Raw genomic sequence first — 15,726 nt, forward strand, 5'->3', positions numbered from 1 at the left:
GCTTTTCTTCTCCTGTCTGTCAGGTCTGATAACAACCCTTACAAATATGGTGCTTTTCCACTATACAGTACCAGCATAGCTCGCCTCGGCACGGCATGGCTCAACTTGGTTTGGCATGGTTTTCCATTACTATAGTACCTCTGCAACGTGGGCGGAGTCATCATAGCAGGGCTACAAAGGAACTGCAGTGACTTCATTTTATACGCAACACACACAAACGAGTGACTTGTAAAACAGTTCTTTTGCGTGTACTGAATCATTAGAATCAGTTCATAAAAAAAAAAAAAAGATTTGTTAACATTCAGTACTTCCTGCATGACGGGAGCCCGTCTGACTTTTCTGTTTAATGTTGAGAATTTAGAAATGTCTTGCTAAATGTTGATTGACGCATGTGTTCAGGATTTTTAAGTTGTTTTTAATTTGTTTGATTCTTGTTTTGGAACGTTGCGCTCATGACTCTTCCAGTGACGACACTCACTGATCAATCACATATAGTATCGACTCAGCTCGCTTGGAACCTTGCCAGAGCAGGTACTAAATAAAAACCACCAGGTACCATCCCTGATGGAAAAGAAAAAAAAAAACATGTTAAGTCGAGCCGTGCCAGAACGGGATTGTGGAAAAGCGCCAAAAAAGTGAAATCACCAAAAGTTACACACTGCAGCTTTAAGAAATATCAACAAAAGATATTGTGGCATTGTGTCTTTATGAGAGAGGTGAACACAACATATGTCAGTTTTGTTCAGTTCACTTCAAAACAAACTGATGCCAGATGCAGCCAAACACAGCTGTGCTTTTTTTTTTAATCCAACTGCATTGCTCACTCACATTCACCATCATGAAAATACAGTTAGTGTCTCAGATATCTGCCCCACAACAAGCCCGACTCCTCATGGGGAGAGCGTGAGTAGGAAGTTGTATGCATGCGCTACATATGACAAACCACATTACAGTCTGGCTGAAGCAGACTGGCTTAGCTAGACCCATCGCTGGGCCTGCAGCCAGAGACACTGCAGCCGAGTTACTGCGCTTACTCAAATATTCATAACTGGATAATGAAAGAAAAAAAGGTTTCATGTCACACACTAGAGGTAAACATAAACAAAAGCATGCATCATGCGTTTCTACTTTAAAGGCTGCCATTTGGTTTGTTTGTGATATGACAGTGAGAACGATAAGCCTCTAAAGTTAGTTTGGGGGTCGATCGTTTGGGTTTCATCGAGTGTAGCCACATAACGAAGTAGTCAGTGTCAATGTTGTCAGCAGCAATAAGGCTGGGAAACTGTTAAATAGGTTTTTAATGATTAATGAGCTGCAACATTGCCCTTGTTTCTTCTTGTTTAGGTGAGTTGGAGGAGGCTGCCTGTGCCGTACGTCCCCTTCTCCCCGAGCCTCCTTCTATACCATGAGCTCTGGCTCAGCCCAGGATGTGGCAGTGGAGAATTTCCTGCGTGACATAGAGAGGAGAAGCAAGCGGCTACACTGCGCTGTGTCAGGGTGCGAGGAGGAGCGACCCCGCAGCGACATGAACCTGCTGTACCGTAAGAGCCGTTTGGACTGGAGGCAGAGGGACCAGGAGGGAAGCAAAAAGAGGTGAGAGGATCTGCTCACAGCGGCGTATGTGGGATTACATTAGAGTACAGTACAGTGTGGATATAAACCTCTTATGTGGCATGAATGAGTTTAATTTGAAAATCTTAATTCCAAGCACAGTTCCTAAAGTCATTGGGGTTTCGCCGGAATCTTGAGTATTGGGCAAATCTGCATAACAGCCGTTCATGATGAAGTTAATGTGTTCTGCAGATGAGATAAACTACTTTATGTCAGGGGTCAAAAAATTCGAGACGGAACCACTGCAATAGGGCATTAAATAGACTTATTGCCTCATTTGTCTCAATGCATATGTGATTATTTTGCCCTTACATTACATACAGTATGTTTATCAGAGGTTCTGACCTTTAAGGCATAATGGGTCCTCATGTTTTATTAAACAGCATTATACGGATGTGGGTTATTTACTCCTTTAATGTAGTGTACCTGTACTCTGCAGCTATTTCTCTACTACGTGTTTGGCATAGTTTTATATTAACAATATTGTTGCATTTAAGATGCCTCTGAGGTTTAAGCAATTTCACAAAATGAATCGTTCTCCACTCAACTATGGTTGTATTTGATTTGCTGATTGGGGTACAAAGGATTTAATATTTTACACATTTTACATGCTGTATCTTCGTAAAAGGTGTATTTGTGTCTATTAACCTCTTCTTCCCTCTTTTTGGAGTCCCTGCTCCAAAATGACATGCCCAAACTAAAGTAAATCTCTGCAGTCACAAGCTCTATGTGGATTATCTTGGCATCAAAATAAAGATAACACTTGTGAGATTCCACCAGAGGTGTAAATTTCACTGTAGATGCCACTGTGTCAGAGTAAATGTACATGGAACACAGCATAAATGAAGGATTTTTTTCTCTTGCGTAAAGAAATATTGCATTTTAAAGCAAATATCACCTTTAAAATATGCAGTAGGAGCTTAGAAACACATGGAGGTCATGTGACAACATGTGGACATGAGCTGTGCAAAGTCTGATGCTGCTGAAGTGAAGCAGAGTAGAATTACAGAGGTTTTAGTAAAGAGATGTCTCAGCGTTCTCTGTTTTGGCACAGTTTGGCGCCATTTGAGTTTTCTTAGGTACCAAATTATTAAAACCCATTTAATTTCATTTACATGTCACTATTGGTCTAAAAAGAACTTGAACTTGTTTTTTAAGAGGATAGAGTGTGTGATCCTGTGCATCTGAGGGGACAGATAAGAGATGGACAGTTTAAATTAGGCTAGGCTGCAATTCACCACATTTCCAGCTGTGTTTGGGGGCTACCTGAGCCACAGAGGATTAAAAGCGGATTCTGACTCGCAGTGGTAATTGGAGGCCCTTGTGTTCGCAGCAGTGTCAAGCCATGTGGAGTTGCAGGGCTGCAAATGGGCACGACATGATGAGCAATGAAAGCAGAGCTGAGTTGAGGGGCCAGAGCAGCAGAGGTGAGAAGCAAGACATGGCCAGGGATGATTTGGAGCAGATCAGGGTCAGGGATGAAAGTGCACAGGGGCGACAAAAGGTTTGAAACCAAAAGGATTTAAGGCAGGACTCCAGAGGCGATGAGACACAGGAAGCTGTACATAGGGAGAAAGACAGGGTACATCCTGCACAGGTTGCCAGTCACACCTACAGTCAATTTAGAGCCTAATCAATCCCTTAAAATCAGCTTAGTATTTGATATCTAATTTTGTAAATTACAAATGCATTCATCGATATGAAAATTATTAGGAATTTAAAATGCTGAAGTCACAAGATAAAAGATTTTGACTTAAACAGGATATTATAAACCCCATTTCCAGAAGGGTTGAGACACTTCTGTATAAAATCTCACATCTCTAATTGTTTGATTGACCCTTATTTAACAGGTAAAAGTACAAAGAAAAGCATTTCAGTGACAAATCTAATGGTATTTTGCAGGTGTATAAATCAGAAGAATGTGACACCTGCACCACGTTCAAGACCGACAATTCGCAAGTTAACATGAGGCCAAGACTAAGAGTGCAGATAGAAGAAGAAAATGAGCTTTGTGCCGAACTTTGTGGGAACTGTCAGTCACTTCAAAGACTCTGTTTGCAAAATGTTTCACCATCTTCAGTTTGACTAAAAAGGGAGTCGGGGGAAATGTCGGTGAGTGCTTTAGGGCCGTGGGTGGAAATCGCATCGGTGGGGAAACATCAAACCCTTAAAAAGACGCATTAAAAGTGAAACTTTTCAAGGTTTACCAACCAGGAAACACCAAATATGTTGCTATTTTATCTCAGAAAACCCATATATCCAATCGGTAATATCTAAACCATGTGTCAAAACACTTCAAAACAGCAACTGAATGGTAGCTGAGATGTTCATACTTGCGTGAAGATGTAGGCATTAAAGATAATGTGGGTTGTCGGAGGTTTTAGTGACAACTACAACCATCAGATCCCGGCAAATAACACTACAATAATAACATTAGACAAATCCAAACACAAATCTTGTGTTTTACTGCTTTGATTTCCTCTTAATTTTCCTCCAAGAGGAATCAAATCAGTTCCAAACCTTTCTAGAGACAGCCCATGACTTAAGGCATTCAATTAGTGTCATGTAGTGTGTCAGATATGTCAGTAAAGTCCAACAGAATGAGGACAACTTGACAATGTGTTCTCCAACTCTCCAAATTCAGCTTTTTTTAAAAACTTTACCCACTTTTAAACTCTGCCCCAAAACGGTAGATTAGGACGAGAGCTGCTCGGGGGCAAAATTGATCTTAACTTGATGTCTTCAGCAAAAGCTTCTTGGATTATTTGGGGAGGGTAAGAGAAGCAGTGGATAATCTTTGATTGGCACTGGATATTCATTTTTTTAGGGTGCTTATTTGGATTCATCGAGTCCTTGTTTGGGCCGTAAAATGTGAAAAAATGTTGATGTGTTTCTCAAACATGGAAATTATGATGTTCTCAAATGCCTTGTTTGGTCCACAAACTAAAACGATTCAGTTTAAATTATTTCTTTGTCATGTGGAGCAAAGGAACCAGGAAATCTTCACATTTAAAGGCGCCATATGTAATAATGTGGCCAAAAATGGTTACTACACTCAAATAAAAAAAAATCCCAGGTCTTTTAGGTTTTGTTTTCTTCCGCCATAGTAGCTCAGGTGTAACTGGCAACCCGTGGTTGACTCTACTGACTGCAATGATTGGTAGACGTAAGTAGGTGGCGCCACATGCCGAAACATGATTTCAAAACACAAACATGATTTGCAGTCTGCATAATTTTTTATGCAAATATTTTGTCTGTACTGTTGTTGTTGGTGAGTTCAGTTTGTTATATGAACATTATTCCTGAGTCTCTGTGACATATTAGGAGGCAGGGCCGACCCATGGCATAAGCAAACTAAGCCGCTGCTTAGGGCCCCGTGACCACTAGAGGGCCAAGAGAGAAAAAAAGTTTTGTAGTTGCTGTAGTTTATTTAGAATTTTTCTCCCCGTTTTTACCCAAGCTTTTTCACAGTTTTTACATAGTTGTCAGATGTGATTATTTAACTTTATATTTTATTTCTAAACCATTTTTATTATGCTGTGATATTTTACATATAAAAGTCAAATCTTTGTATAACAGGAGTGTATTTTGAATCCCCCACAAAGATTGTGCACATTTTTAGATTTTCAGACCTTAATGTTTTATTTATAAACCGTTTGGTTGTATGTATTGATTCTCTGTGTTGCCAGTAGGGGGAGTTGCTGATTTTGCCAAATATTAATTGAAAGATGTTTCTGTAAGTTTGCAAATCTGGTGGTAGTTTTACAAGTGTATTTGTATTTGTGACAGAGTAGAATAAGTAGAATACCTTTAGTATAGTAGGTGTGTGAATGATCAATAATCATTATTATTGGCAGTAACAGAGGGCCCCAAAATCTAATTTTGCTTAGGGCCCCATGGAAGCTTGGGCCGGCCCTGTTAGGAGGATTTTACGGCCAGTTGCTTTAGATTTATTACGTAATGCACCTTTAAGTAGCATTTAAGAAGCCGTCAAAATGGAAAGATTGTTTTAATTGTTGGGGGAAAAAATGCTGAAACCAATCAATTTTACCGTCATTTGCTGTGATTTTCATGTCGACAAAGCCAGATGTGACTACAAGTACGTTGTGTTGCAATTTTGCATGAAGGGTGCTATATAGAGAGAGTTTGATGTGATTTTGAAGTACGGCACTTGTATCCCTCAGCTCAGAATTATGTGTGGAACACAGTGAAATAGCCCCACATTCAATTTGCTGTGAAATGGATTGTTACCGTCGGTATTGTTGCTATATGCTAAATGCTAAAAGAGAAGAGAACTAAGGATTGAATGTCCGGTTTTTAATGGAAAAGCTGAGTCTTGAGGTATGAAAATGTTCAATATCTCTTCTGGAGGAAAAGAATAAGAACACTTCAAGGTGCGAGAAGGAACTGCTCAGCCTCTGTTCTGGGCTAAATTTGGACATGTAGTAACTGTGTCGATTGTGAGGAGTCACAAGTGCATCTCCACAGTCGTTCAAGGACACAAATATACTTGTAAAGATGCAAGCTGTAACTTCAGATTGTCTTCTGTTCTTCCTGCTTCATGACCCATAGTCATATGACATTATTATACGCTGTGATGACTCACTTACACGTATAACAATCAGGCATTTGAGATGTTAAATCACACGCTTGGAAACACGGTTTCTCAGCTGTGGATATGCAGATGTGTGTTTGCTGAGATGTGATCACACACACACACTTGAGACATGAATCTTCTCTCTGAAGCGGTGTTTTTCCCAGTGACTTCTAGGATCTTCTTTTATCTTACTTTGATGGAGTTTTTTATTCCCATCACAGATGCAAATAATTTTCCTCACTCCTGTGATATTTTACTTCTGTAATTTTACAGCTGTCATGTTTTTAAAAAGTCAACCTTGTGTGTTCCCAGTTGGCTTAAAGGCTAGGATATTTTCCGGCGTCACTGTGAAGTGAAGCAGGAACTCAGCATGCAGGTCAACAAAGGTCACAGTTGTATGTCATCAACCTGAGTCACTGGCACGTGATGTGTGAACTGTGCTCAACCCCAATTTTCAGCATCAGTACCTTCCTTTTTGTCCATGTTCACGCCAGGCCATAAATGAACAATAATCAGTTTTACTTAAAGGTCCCATATTATGCAAAAGCAACTTTTTAATCATTTTAATACTTATATTTGGGACTCTGGAGGCCCTATCAGTCGCCAAAGTGTGAAAAAAGATGACTCACTCATGTTTTTGTGGTCCTCCTCAGTCTAAGTACAGGAGATAAAACACACGATGTTGACTTCCGCGCTCCTTGGGACGTCACAATGCGCTAAATTCCTGGAATTGTTGTAATGTGGAGCTCCACTTTGTATCCTAAAACTGGAAGTCCGCGAAAAGTTCTATTCTTGGCTCCACAGTGTAGCACAGAGTTCTACACAAACTTCCAGCCTCAGAGGATTTATCTGTCCAGTGGATACATGTTATATATGACAGCAATGTGCCTGCTAGAGCCTGCAAATGATCACTTTTCCAAGTAGCCTCTGTGGCTGATGTCATTTCCTGTCCCTAAAGTTTCATTTAACTTTTTTTAAGGTGGACCTAAAGAGATACTACTAAACTGAGCGTTCTGAACAGGGCTGTTTTGGCAGGGTGATTGAACTGCTGTGGTGCTTCGTCCTTATGGTATTTTGACCAAAGCATGTCACAGACATGTTCATTAGGACACCAGGGAACTAGTTTAACTTGGAGAAATAGGGTATAATATGGGACCTTTAAAGGTACAGTGCATTGTTGTAATGTAACAAAGTACAAATACTTAATTACTGTAGTAACAAAATTCACGTATCTGTACTTCACTTTATTTTAATTTTTTTTAGAAACTTTTACTCCACTGCATTTCCTGTAACTATCTTTGTAACTCGTTACTACCAAATAAAATCAGAAGAAGAAGAGTTGGTAATGATCTGTATTTATATAGAGCTTTTCTAGTCTTGAGCTGCTTTACACTATAGTATATAGGACACACATAGACTAGCAAAGCCAGGAATTGAACCCATACATTTTACTTAAGTGACTTCAACTACTACCAAAGGAATTTTCTGGTAACATACTTGTATTTTACTCAAGTGTCCCTTTAAGGTCCTTTACACAAGACTGCCAATGTGTAACATTTCATTAGTGGAAATCAAAACAATTATGTTTGTTTGAGTGTCTGAATGTGTTCAATTAAAAATGCCATCTTTACAGCAACCAAATTGCTACATTTCCCTAATGATAAATATATATATTTTCCAATCTGACACTTCACTCTACACTCGTCTTCTAGTTTTACCATTTGCAGGCACTTATTCAAATAACACTGTATGAAGTACATTTTGCTCTCACTTGGAAAACAACGCTCCATGACAGATTATTGGTGAGCATGTGGCATCTCACTTTGATCGTGAAATAAAAGCCATGCACTGTGATGTGTTTTTTACGTGCTGCTGGGAAATGAAATATCGACTGTTGTTCAGTCTGCTAAAACACTGCAGATTTTCATTCTCGGTCAGTTTTATTAATTGCTGTGGGAGTTTGTGTCCGTGATGGTTTCAAAGACATGAAAATCACAACTGTGCCCATGGTAACAGATTAAACGCTGCTCGTGTAAACAGACTGCAAATGTGCGCTGTGAACGTAAAGATATAAATACGGGAATCGCAGCAGCACAGTGTACACAGAGGCAAGGGAATTGATTTCCTAATTGAATGTGCTTGAAAAGGCAGCAGATGTGGAGAAATTCAGATGGAAAGATATGTGACTGCCGAAGATGGAGGTGTCTCCAGGGTTTTCCCTTTGGCCATAAAAGCCCTGCAGGCGTTTCTTTACAGAGAAAAAAAGCAATGTTTCATGTCCAACAAGGGAGTGAAAGAGGGAGCTGAATACAAAAGCTACTCCGTGAATCTATTTTTCCACACCACTATGATTTCTTGTGCTTTGATATTTTCCCTGCAGCTCCAGTCAAAATGACCCTTCAGCTACTGTCGGCAAAGTCCGTGACTTGGCTTCTTTCCGCCGGCATTTCCGCATGGGTTTCATGACCATGCCAGCTTCCCAGGACCTGTCCCCTCACTCCTGTGCCTCCGCCATGGCGCCACGCTCGCAGTCCTGCCACGCTGTCGGTGCCGGGGATACAAGTCTCGAGAACGGAGATTATTCGGACACCCAATCCCAACACTGTGGCCGCTGCCCCCCAGCCAAACCCAAACGTCACCCAAGCACTCGCCTCAGCGCCTCATCCGCTGACAGCAGAGGACCTCCAGAGACGCCTCCACCTCCTCCACCCACTCACTCCCAGGGTAAACACTCAGAGAAAAAGAATGGTAAGAAATGTTTGTTCATATGCCTGTATTCTACACTGTAAATGTCCACAGACTACCTTTACAGCAGGTTAGTACTTCTTGACTTGAAATGTCTTTATTATTTTTATATAGCCATGAAGAAATCAGACTCTGGAGAGATTGGAACAAAGAAGGTGCCTCCTTTAAAGCCCAAGAGGAGTCCCAGCACCCAGCTTTCCTTTGACCCACTTCCTCCACGTGTGCCTCCTTCTTCCACATCCTTGCCTTTCCAGGCTGCAGATTCTCAGATTCAGACAGGAGATGGCGAGGATGAGCCAGTCTATATAGAGATGGTGGGCCAAGTGTTCACCAGAGACAGCCAGACAGCCACCCCCCACCCTGTCACCCCTGTGGCCACCACACCTGATTCTGACTCGGACCAGAGTGAGGCCATCTATGAGGAAATGAAATACCCGTCGCAGGAGAACAGAGACTCGCACAGACACCTTCCTACCAAACATGAGAAGCTTAAAACTTCTAAACACTACCACGTTACTCCCTCCTCGTCCAGCAGCTCCTCGTCATTGCCGCGCCCCTCCTCTTCCTCTCCTTCCTACTCCAAACCCAAAGCGACTGTGTCGATCTCTCATTCGTCTCCTCTGCCTTCCTCTGCATCCTCCACCCCTGTCCCCCAGGTCCTGTCCACTAGTCCACACACACCGCGTGCTCCTACTCCTTACCTGCTGCAAGGGAGTAAATCTGAGGCCGAGTCCAACACAAAGATTCCAGCTCCTTTCCCTAATCTTCTACAGCACCGGCCTCCGCTGCTTGCCTTCCCTCAGCCTGCGGCTGCCTCAAGCGGAGTCGGTGTGCAAAATAAAGCGTCTGCATCTGTTAAAACATCCAGTGTGACAACTCAAGCCAGCATGTCCTCCTCAGCCTCTTCTAATGTTCCTATATCCCTGTCCAGCTCCAAGGAGTCATCATCATCATCCCAGCAGGACAAACACAGCAGAGACTCCCAGTTAGGCCCAGCGCCTGGTCTGAGAGCCAGGAGTCACTCCACACCTCTGCCTCCTTCCTCCAAGTCCACCTCCCCTTACTCCCACCACCATCACCATCCTCACCATCGGCCCTCGCACTACCATCACTATCGCAAACCAGACAGGGGAGACTCTCCTGCTCCAAATAAGAGCAGCTCACAGACTTCCAACCAGGCCACGGTCCAGACCCAAACCTCGAGTTCAGGCAGGGAAAGCAAGTCTGTCAGCTTCCTCTTAAAGTCCGATAAAGGAGAGAGGGATAAAGATAGGGACAGGGACAGGGACAAAGAAAGAGACAGAGACAGGGACAGAGACAGAGACAGGGACAGGGACAGAGAAAGGGAAAGAGACAGAGACAGGGATAGGGACAGAGACAGAGACAGAGACAGGGATAGGGATAGGGACAGGGATAGGGATCGGGACAGAGAGAGGGATCGGGATAGAGGTAGAGACAGGGACAGGGAAAGAGACAGAGACAAGGAAAAAGATAAAGACAGGGAGAAAGATAGAGATAAAGACAGGGAGAGAGACAGGGATCGGGACAAGGACGGGCCACGTTCCTTACAGATGGACAGTGCTACAGCCAGTAGCAGCCAAATATCTCAAAGCAGCACCAGCTCAACCCCTACTTCGTTATCCTCATCCCATCGTCCTCATTCTCGGCCACATCTTCGCTCTCACACTCCACACGGTGGTCTGCCAGCGTACAAACCTCCCTCTGCAGACAGCCCCCTGCTGTGGACTTACCCGTCCAGTGGCTTTCGGAGACCACCAGCTTATGACAGTCTGAGAGGAGGCTCTCAGACGCCGTCCCTGCAACAGCCGTCGAGTCTCACTGGTGTAGGTGAGGGGTCATGCAAGAGTAATCTCGGGTCTTTATCCCATCATTCAAAAGTTGGCTTCATGCCTTGGGACAGCAGTGCCAACATAATGGCAGATGAGGGGTCTTACTGGCCGATGACGAGGAAACTGTCCTTCAGCCACGGGAGCAGAGAGACAGAGAGTAAGTCAGAGTGAATGTGAATGTCTCATTTTAAACTGTAGGGTGCAACTCTTTGTGTGTTTCTCACTGACACAGGAAGTGATTTACTTTATGTCTAGAATGATACAGGCAACGGCAACATTGTGCTATCAAAGGGAGACAGCTTCAGACACGACTTAAAGGACTACTTCGCCGATTTGCATTTAGCTGTGTATTACCAGAATAGGGTTAGTATTTTTTAAAAATTGTGCTTCCCAACCTCAGTTTCCCCTGAGTTGAGAAATATCTTCATTCTTTTATTATTACCTGCACACCAGTGAGTGACACTTGGTCCTATTAGCATAACTGTTAGCAAAGATGGCGGACACTATTTACATTCTGGGAATGATGTCCCATTCCCCTACGGGTGGGTCTAAAAAGTGCGGAATTAGCATTGGCTAAGTAGCATTAAATGCTACAAGAATATAAAAAGAATGTATGTAAGAGGATGAAGATATTTTTTAACTCAGGGGAAACTGAGGTTGGGAAGCACCATTTTTCAAATATACTAGTACCCCTATTCTAGTAATACAAAGCTAAAAGCACCCACGAAAACTTGAAAACCAGTCGCTCCATCAATCAGGTCTGATAGTTTTGCTTGGCAGTGCCTGTTTTCAGATAAAAGACACAGCATACAATAATGTTACATTATTTCTCTTCATGAGGAGCAAACAGAGGCAGAATAATAACAACAATATCACCAAAAATGACACACCACAGCTTTAAATAAAAAATTTTTTTTGAATAATTCATCCTATCTCAGGGGATGAAGGGCGTGCATGGAATGGAAGTGCCGACGCCCTGTTGAGGATGGATAAAGACGAGCTGGGGATGGGTTCTCGAGGAGGACACTCGGGCGTCCCGGTGCACTTCAGCAGTGCCACCAGCAGGGCACTCGGTCACAGTGAGTCCTTGGCTGGTGGGGATAACAGCCTTGGATTTAGAGCCCAGCTGCCCAGAGCAGGACTCCCTCTTCCCTGCCAGACCTTCCCTGCTTGTCGCAATGGAGGTAAATACAATCGTCATCTTTTACTCTGACATGGCTTCTAATTACTGGGTCCCATGCAGAGTGGAGTTCTTCAGTTAAAGTTGAAAAAGCTGCTGCTGTGGTTTTTATTTGAAATGCTGCATTTAAGTCTGGATGGGCAAAAAGAGAGACCATGACGCAGTCACCCATAGGTCCCATCACAGAAAATGTTGAGTGAAAGAAAATTTGGCCTAATGACCAACTCTTTTTGAAGCAGTTGCTGTTAAATAACTGACAGAAAGTACATTACACGGGGACCGTATCTATGTTCCCCGGGTCCTATGTTCCCTGCTTTGTATGTGACTGAGGAACATAGAACCCTTTCTCTAAAAAAGGGTTCTATGTTCCCTGCTGTTCACCCAAAAGGAACCGGGGGACATAGGACCCTTACCCTTACCCTTACCCTTACCCTTACCCTTACCCTACCTTACCCTAACCCTAACCCTAACCCTTTACCCTGGAGCTCCACACCCAGGCTTCCACAAAGTGGGGAACATACTTTTTTTTTTTTTTAAAAAAAAGGTCCGATGCTCCCCGATCAGGGAACATAGGACCCGGGGAACATAGGTACGACCCCCATTACACATAAAAAACAAAAAACACATTTGGAGCCTCTAAACAAATGAAATATAATAATCAATGAAAATAAAAGGGATAGGATGTCCACATGTCCAAAGAAATGCAGAGGTTAATTGGACACCCTAAATTGACCATAGGTGTGAGTGTGTAAGTGAATGATTCTTCACCTCTATACTGTATGTTTGCACAAGACCCCAAAACTACAAAATAAGGAGACACACTCTTATACACAGGGTCACTCACAAAAATGGACAATAGGGATCCATCCAGTGTTCCACTTCCCCACTGCTTATATTCCAGTGTTCTCATTAGCAGTCACATGGGGTGATGTTTGTTTCTTCTTTACAGAAGTGGGGCGGCTGGGCCGTTCCTCCTCTGCTGCTGGAGTGAGACAGGCGGGTACAGGAGACGTCCAGAGACAGAGCAGTCTACCAGCACGAGAAGCCCTGAATCAGGTGAATGTCCATTAGAATATCTACCTTCATAACCATGGACTCTATTAACTTCATTCATGGTCGACTGGGGAATGAACATTAATATTACTCTCATTATTACTTCCCTTCCCTCTTAGAGACACTGGTCTATTTATAGCCAGCAGATATGTGCCCACTGAGCACAATGAGGCGCTGGCCTGCCTCAAAAGAATAAGAGCCGCAGAAGTACATGACATATGTAATCAGTAAATGAGAATAGCAGATGAGAGAACATGCTGTGCTGTGTTTTGGTGAGATGAGCCGCAGTCATTTTGCCCAGATTCTGGCTTGCATAGCAAGTGCTGACGCAGTTAAAGCGTGCTGCAGAGACTGTTTGCATGCGTCTGGTTGACCCTCCCTCAACCTGGAAGAGATGAAGCAATACTGCATCCCGGTGGCGGACTGAAGGAACTGTCGTTTCAGTCAACGTGTCAGGATTAGGTCCAGATTTGAGAGAACCTCGAGGGGCTATTCAGTTCACAGGCAGCACTAAAAACATAGACAATACATATAAAAAATAAGTAAATGCAACAACTAATAGCAATTTACAGCTTCAGAGAGTAATTTACCTTGGACAAATAAAATATGTTCGTTCTGCAGTGGTTTACTAATAACAATACAAACATGACAGACTGAGAACCGTAGTTCTAAAATGGTTGAAAACAAGATAAACAATCAAACCAAGGTTAGTGAAATAGCACAGTTTTTCCAGATCATATCACCATATACCAGCGCCACCCTTTCTTACAAGCCTTGGTTGTCAGCACTGCAGTGATCTTTCAGATTTAGACCTCTAGATCAGCTTTTTAAGTTTGTAAACTGTTGGCTCATAGTTACTTGTTTTGTGTTCTTGTATTTGTTACCTCTTTAGGACATTTTCTGGCATAAAACACTGACTTTGTCCTCATGAGGACCAAAAACCTTGAGTCAGAACCTAATTTCTGAGGGAAAAGTAAAGTTTAGGGTAGGCTAAGGTATTGTCTGGCATTAACATTACAGTTAGATAACAGTTTGTTTAGGCTGTCCAAATAAATGGAAGTCAATGTAGAGTCCTTAAAATGATGATCTGTGTGTTTAGAAACATATGCATGTGCATAATACACACACACACACACACACCCTGGAGAATGCACTGAATAAGCCCCACGTTGCATCTCTCCATCCTATTTCTTCTCGATTATGCATTCATAATTTGTAATATTTTACATGCAAATCAGAAATTATAATGAAACGAATGCATTTTTTCCAGCTGCATGGTCTGGCCCAGCCTCAAGCCCCCTGCAGTCCCAGCAGTCCCAGTGTGTCTCGGCAGCAGCAGCAGCTTCAGCTTCACCAGCAACAGCTGCAGCTAAAGCAGCAGCTCCAGCAGCTTCAGCAACAGCACCACCTGCAGCTGCAGTTCCAGCAGCTCGCCCAGCTGGCACAGGGACAGCCTCCCGTCGGCGGAGGCGCCACCCCATCCACGGCCCAGAACCAGAGGGACGGCAAGCTGCTGGAAGTCATCGAGCGGAAACGCTGCCTGTGCAAAGAGATCAAGGCCCACAGGCGCCCTGACAAAAGCCTGTACAAGCAGGACAGCATGCCCATCCTCCCTAGCTGGAGACGGACACCTGAGCCTCGTAAGACTGGCACACCACCCTGCCAAAGGCCACAAGCAGTTGTGTGGGACACAGCAATTTGAGGTGGAAAGACAGGCCAGCAAGTACAGCACTGAAGAGAGACAACACACACACGGATTGTTGAAAAATTAAGCGATGAGGGCGAAACGGGTTCAGTGACGGCTGCCACAGAGGAAAGAGAGATTCTGCTCGTGATGAACTGAATGGGATCAGTCACGAGGGTTAACGAAGACTGAACTCAAAACACACATGAGCGGATGGAAAAACAGGAATTACAATCAGACTAATCAATGTCTTACTCAACTGCTGTACGTGTTACGTTGATGTGTTCTAATTGCCAACAAGTTTTTTTGTTTTTTTTGCCACAAAAACGCCAGAAATGAAATCACCAACCAAACAATAATGAGATGTGATGTTCTCTGATATTGGTGTTTGCCAAATTTTCCTCCTGACTACTTGAGACATAAGAATCATGTACTTTCTCCAGCACACAGTCCAACACACGAGGGCGGGGGGGGGGGGGGGGCTCATTGATACGTTTTTGAAGTGTTTCTTGAACTTGTGAATGCATATGAGATGTCTTGGTATCAATAGATTGTCATTGTGGATGCAATTAATCATCGCCGAGGAGTAAAAGCTACCTACCGTATCCGTTTGCATATTTGTAACGTATCTATTTACTTTATCAACGTTTCTGCAATTTTATAGCAATATGCTCCCAGTGCCAGAGCAACATAATTAAAACGTGTGTCAACTAGCCGAACATACATATCTAAGACTTGAATAAGTCATATTAACTGTGTCATTCTCTGCATGTCACATTAGACATACAGTATTGTAAAAAAAAAAAAATAATATATTATATGTGTAGAGATGATGATCATGTCAGACTTTTATATACAGCAGATCTTCACTATGATAATATGTGGTTGTACAAAAACGATGAATATGTTGCTTGAGGTGTTGTCCAAATAAAGGCAGGTAGGTAGAGGTCGACGGTACAAACATGTCATCACTCATGCCGACCCACAGTTGCACATACAATGATTG

General features: G+C 42.9%; 1 protein-coding gene across 1 annotated transcript; it reads left to right on the plus strand.

Annotated features, from left to right (window-relative positions):
* Window positions 1-1,405: 1,405 nt before the first annotated feature.
* nyap1 (neuronal tyrosine phosphorylated phosphoinositide-3-kinase adaptor 1) lies at window positions 1,406-14,738 on the plus strand (the record flags this gene model as incomplete). Its single annotated transcript, XM_083889485.1, has 6 exons — window positions 1,406-1,593; window positions 8,589-8,956; window positions 9,068-10,960; window positions 11,742-11,987; window positions 12,933-13,039; window positions 14,307-14,738. 6 exons carry the CDS (start codon window positions 1,406-1,408, stop codon window positions 14,736-14,738), a joined length of 3,234 nt encoding a protein of 1,077 aa, XP_083745611.1.
* Window positions 14,739-15,726: the final 988 nt, after the last annotated feature.

This window comes from Microchirus variegatus, assembly GCF_963457635.1.
Source record: "Microchirus variegatus genome assembly, chromosome: 5".
NCBI classification, from domain to species: Eukaryota; Metazoa; Chordata; class Actinopteri; order Pleuronectiformes; family Soleidae; genus Microchirus; species Microchirus variegatus.